Source organism: Egretta garzetta, unplaced genomic scaffold, assembly GCF_000687185.1.
Source record: "Egretta garzetta isolate BGI_Z169 unplaced genomic scaffold, ASM68718v1 scaffold215, whole genome shotgun sequence".
Classification (NCBI taxonomy): Eukaryota; Metazoa; Chordata; class Aves; order Pelecaniformes; family Ardeidae; genus Egretta; species Egretta garzetta.
Window position 1 is genome coordinate 5,477,566 of NW_009259719.1, and position 5,122 is coordinate 5,482,687.

At 65.1% G+C, this 5,122-nt stretch overlaps 1 protein-coding gene across 1 annotated transcript in view; it reads right to left on the minus strand.

The window, feature by feature from the left end:
• SEMA3F (semaphorin 3F) overlaps positions 1–5,122 on the minus strand; it is an 89,765-nt gene that overhangs the window by 82,796 nt on the left and 1,847 nt on the right. The window contains 4 exon segments of the mRNA XM_035894664.1: positions 88–207; positions 594–687; positions 2,811–2,891; positions 4,281–4,400. Coding sequence (XP_035750557.1) covers positions 88–207; positions 594–687; positions 2,811–2,891; positions 4,281–4,400 — 415 coding nt within the window.

Sequence of the window (5,122 nt, forward strand, 5' to 3'; positions counted from 1 at the left end):
AAGCAGGTATGGTATGACGGGTCTCATCTCTAGGGCTGGAACTGCGGGGTCCCCCGGGAACCTGGGCCAATGACACCCTGAACTCACCGTTGAGCCAGCGTGAGTTGTACTGGTCTGTCCTCATGGCCGTCTGCTTGCCCATAGTGCGGAAGATGGCTGCATCCGTGCCCATGAAGTCGATGTAGACACCAGCGTAGAGCTCTTCATCTGCAGAGGGCAGAGATCAGCCAGGGGCTCCCACCCAGTCCTGTCCACTCACCCTCTCCCACTGCCCCAGGCTCCATCCAACCCCAGCCCTGGACAGTAGCCACCAGGCAATCAAGAGCCACTGCCTGTGGCCATTCCAGAGAGCTCAGGAGGTTGGCACTGGTCTGTAACCAGGACCCCCATCTCTGCTGGGCCAGGTGCCCAAGCACTGGGCATCCCGGGTGCCCAGCCACCCGCAGCTGGGTGACAGGCGTGGGAGCCCGACTCCTTGGGGATATTTGGGCAACGTGGGAAGATGCTGGGAGCAGCCATCCTGTCCCACCTTGCCTGCACATTCCCTCTGCTCAACACAGGCAGCACTGGCCCTGGGGAGCCACAGGACTCACTTATCAATGCAGAGACGGTGTCTACTTTGGGGTCGTAGGAACACTTCCCCTTGCCCGACTCCAGCTTGTCTGGCTCCAGGTAGAAGATATAATCCTGGAGAAGGAAGCAAACGGAGGAGCTGGTTACACTTTCACCCCTCCATCCCCGTGGCACCTTCCGAAGCCCTCTGGGAGAGGCAGCCTCCTCTGGGACAGAGCCCAGCAGTGAGGACAAAGGTGGATGGACCACACCGGGAGTCTGCAGGTCTCCTGAGAAGCTGAACGCGCTGCGAGCTACTCCTCTGACGTTGCTCAGTGCTTCTCCATGCCCTCCACTGCTTGGAGACTTGGCCGAGCCACCAGTGAAAGGGGGCATCCATCCCCCATGCCCGCTTCTGGGCAGACATCTCCCTCTGGCTGCCTCTTCGCTCCAGCTGATCGTGCTGCCCATCATGGGGTGCCACTTGGCCCGCTCCAGGTCATGCAGCTCCAGCGCTTCGGCAGGCGGGGTTTGGCCAGCGGCACAGCTTGGCATGGCTCAGCTGCTGGACTCACCATGCTCTGCCCACCAGGACCCAATTTCCAGCAGGCGCTGCCGGGTGGCATCGCGGTGAGATGCTGCGCCCGCACTGGGGGATTTGCCCCGTGCTGTTAGGAGCAATCTCCCTGCCGCCACCTCTGCCTTCCCCATGGCCATCCCTGGCACCGTCACGCATCCTTGGCCAGGGGCACGACCTACGCTGCCTCCAGAGACGCACACAAAACCCTCTGCCGGTGCCAAGGGGGGTAGGCAGGGCCGGGCTGGCCCAGCCAGGTCAGCCCTCAGCGCCGGTGTGTGGACCCACGGAGCCAGGTATGGGCGGGGAACTTGGACAACCAAATTGGGCTGGCGGAGCTGCCCACTGGCCCTGTGCCCTGCCTTTGATACCAGGGTGGTAGACATCATGACAGCCACCCTCTGTCGAGAGGCAAGCAGAGTCCTGGCAGAGCCCCTGGCTCCGGGAAGGGCAGCAGGAGCAGGGAGCTGGGATGCTCACTGGGCACATCTCCCACCAACTGCTGGCACCAATTCCTCCTGGGGCACCCAGCCCCGGCGATGGGCACAGCCGTGCTTCCACCATCCCCATCACCGCACCGCGCCGCCTGCGCCACCGTCATCATCACAAACACCTCTGCCCGGCGCTGGCCCTGCTCCCGAGCTGGGCAAACCCTTTGCAGGGACAACCTGGCTCTCCAGCAGAGCCCTGGCCCCGGCTGCACCCCCTCACCCTCCTGACTTGGCACCCCACAAGCCGCTGCGGTGCTGGCGCTGCCGCTTGCCTCGTGCGCCTTGAAAGGCGTCGGAGCTGCTGGGAAGCAGGTGCCGGCAGCCCCCGGTGAGCTCCCGCCTGGGGACCGGGGAGCCGCACCAGGGAGCTCCCCGTGGGTGCTGGGACCAGGTCTGGCAGGGAGGGAGGAACCGGGGGGGACCGAGGGGGCTGAAATGGCAACGGTGCTTCCCTGGTGCCAGCCGGGGAGCTGAGCATTACCCTCTGCCCACCTACCACCCGCCCTTGGAGGGGAAGAGCTGGGGGGCAGAGGGGTGCACAGGGGGGAGCCCCAGGCTGCCGCAGGGTGCCCGTGCCCCACGCCCTCCCTGGCCCATGCACCGACCCACATTAGTCCGGAGGGGAGAGGCTCGGGGGTGACACTGTCAGGGCAGGCTGGACGCTGGGTGTCCCCAGAAGCCGGGAACACCATCACCTCCCTGAACCTGCTTGCCCACTGGGATGACACAAGCTCCTCCTGGGGCAGGGCAAAGCAGCTGCTCAGCACTGGTTTTGTAGACCCTACCAAAACACCTCCTGCACGTCACTTTGGCATCCTTCCCTGAACTATCCAGAGCCCCATGGCTCTACCGACACATGGCCCCACTTCCAATGGACACAGCAAGCCTGGAGCTGGGTGAAGCCGGTGGCGGGGCAGGGGGAGCCACCATCCCTGACAGTGTCCCCCACAGAGGACCTGTGTGAAGCCTGGGAGGAAGGAGTTAGTGAGAGAAGGAGAGCAGAGACACCAGGCCGGTGGCCGGAGGACGCTGTGCTGAGGGAAGGAGACAGTGGGGATGCCCATGGCACCAGTGGTGCCCGGCCTGGTGGTTGGAAGCATGCCGGTGGGAAGGAGAAGGAACCCACGGCTCCAGCATGGCCTGGGGGAGAGGTGGGCACAGCTGCGGCGGGCTCCCAGACCGGTTCCCACCTTGCTTTGTGCTGGTCTTGGGCTGAGGGGGCCGTCGGTGGATCTGCTTTCCCGGCCTCCCGGCTGGCTCGGCGAAAACCCCTGGGGAAAAGGAGCAGGGCAGAGAGTTAGCACTGGTGGGGGGTGGAGGACCCCCCAGGGGAGGGGGTGGGTGGGGGGACCCCAAGATCAGGGGTGTTGCTGGGGGTCCCCAGGTGCTCTGGGTTGGGATGGCCTCCAGCAGGAGCTTCTCCAGGACAGATCCTGCCCTCTCCTGCAGAACTGGGGTGCCCCGGTGCAGGGCAGGAGAGAGCAGAGAGCTGGCTGCCCGCAGCCGGCCGGGCTGGGCTCATGCCCGGGGACGCAATGCTGGCACCAGCCTCCTGGCTGGCAGCGCCCGGCGCAGAGGAGCAACACCCCGGCACTGAGCCGTGGCATGGGGGAAGCTTCCGGCACCATGGGGGTCACTGGGACCCCCTATCCCTGCCGCATCACCACTGGCTCCGCTGGAGGGGACACACCATGCTGTCCTCAATTGCACCAGCACCCCTGGTCCTCCTCAAATGCTGCCACTGCCCAGTCTGGTCCCAATCTGTTCCCAATCCAGTCCCAGTCCAGTGTGGCCCGAGCAGCATCAGCCTCTCTCGGTGCCCGTGCCAGGTTGAGGGGGCACGGGGGCAGACGCCCGTCCTTCCCATCCAACGTCGTGTTCCTCCCTCGGCTCAGGCTGGCGCCTGGCTCACTCTGACAGCAGGAGAGGACACAGCCCAGGACAGGACCTGCCACCCCGGCGTGGAGGGGACCGACACCTTGCAGGACACAGGGGCCCCTGAAGACGCTTGTGCTGCCACTCGCAGAGACCAGCTCCCTCCCTGGGCCGTCCCGAAAGGGCTCCTCTGTCTGCCGCACATCCAGCCCGGTGCCATGCGGCTTCGATGCTACGCTCTCGCTGCACACTGCCGTCCTCAGGGCCGGGTGACATCCATCCAGGGACACCCTGACACAGCTGCATGTGCTGGCATGGCCCCTGCCACGGTTTTCCCTCTGCAACGCTGGTGCTAGTGAGGTGCCAGGCATCCTCCGCATCCATGATGAGGGTTTTGGTGGCCCAGCGGTGGGTGGGGAGCCAGGGAAGGACACATCCCTCACCCCAACAGAGATCCAGCGCTGGCTGCGGCCCACGAGGCGGGAGGGCATGTCACGTGAAAGCCGGCGTTGGGGTCCAGCTGGGGTGGCCCGGTTCCAGCGTGAAGTCCTTGGTCTGTGGAGATGGCTCAGCCCCACTTGGCAGCATGGCATCATTAGCCAGTCACCTCCTAACCTGACGCTGCCCCCCAACCCTCTGCCCCCCAAACCTCCCGGCACCAGCCAGCAGAGATGAGCTGTGCTGCGCCGCCCTCCCACACCCCACTGTGGTTCCATGGTGGCTGCGCCGGCATCTCTGTGCCAGGCACCGGCTCATCACATCCCCCTGTCCCTCCCACCCCTTACCTGGGCTTTGCGCCCACGGTTGATGAAGGCGCAGATGGGGTTGTAGGCGCCGGTGCCGCACACGTAGAGGTGGGTCCGGTTCCAGGGCTGGATCAGGCGGATGAAGTTGCCGCACTCCCCCTGGGAAGTAAAGGAGGAGGTGCCAACCTCAGCAAGGGGACACGGGCACCCCCCTTCCCACTGCCTGCCAGCACTCACGCTGGGGCAGGCACTGTGGTGGGGGGCAGACACCATGCCCCTGGCATGGGGTAGGAGCTGGGGAAGGGAGGGAGCAAGCCAAGGAGCCAGGAAGGTGGGAGGTTGGCATGGGCCATGGCATGGCCCCATGGGTTGGGGTGGGACCATGGGTTGGCATGGTCATGGGTTGTCGTGGATCATGGGTTGACATGGGTCATGGGCTGGCATGAGTCATGGGTTGGCATGGGGCATGGGACAACGTGGGGCATGGGACAGCGTGGGGCACGGGACAGCGTGGGGCAGCTGTTGGCATGGGATGGCACAGGTCAGGGTTTGGCATGGGCCGTGAGCTGGCATGCCGGAGGGCCCAGCACTGGCTGGCAGGAGGAAGCAGCATGGGGAGCTCATCCTCTGGCTCGCCCATCAAGCTCTGGAGGGCCAGCACGGCTAGGACAGAAGGCATGGCAGGACACCTCAACACCTTGGAGTGCCACCCCATCCTGGCACAGCCTCAGGTGCTGCCGAGCTACAGGGCACCTGGGAGATGACTTTTCCAGAGTAGGACACAAGGACACAAATCCCCCTCCAGGGCTGCCCACCAACCCCCCCGTTGCTACCAGAAGGGTATTCATGGTGGCCACTCACGCTGCTGTTCTTGCCTGACA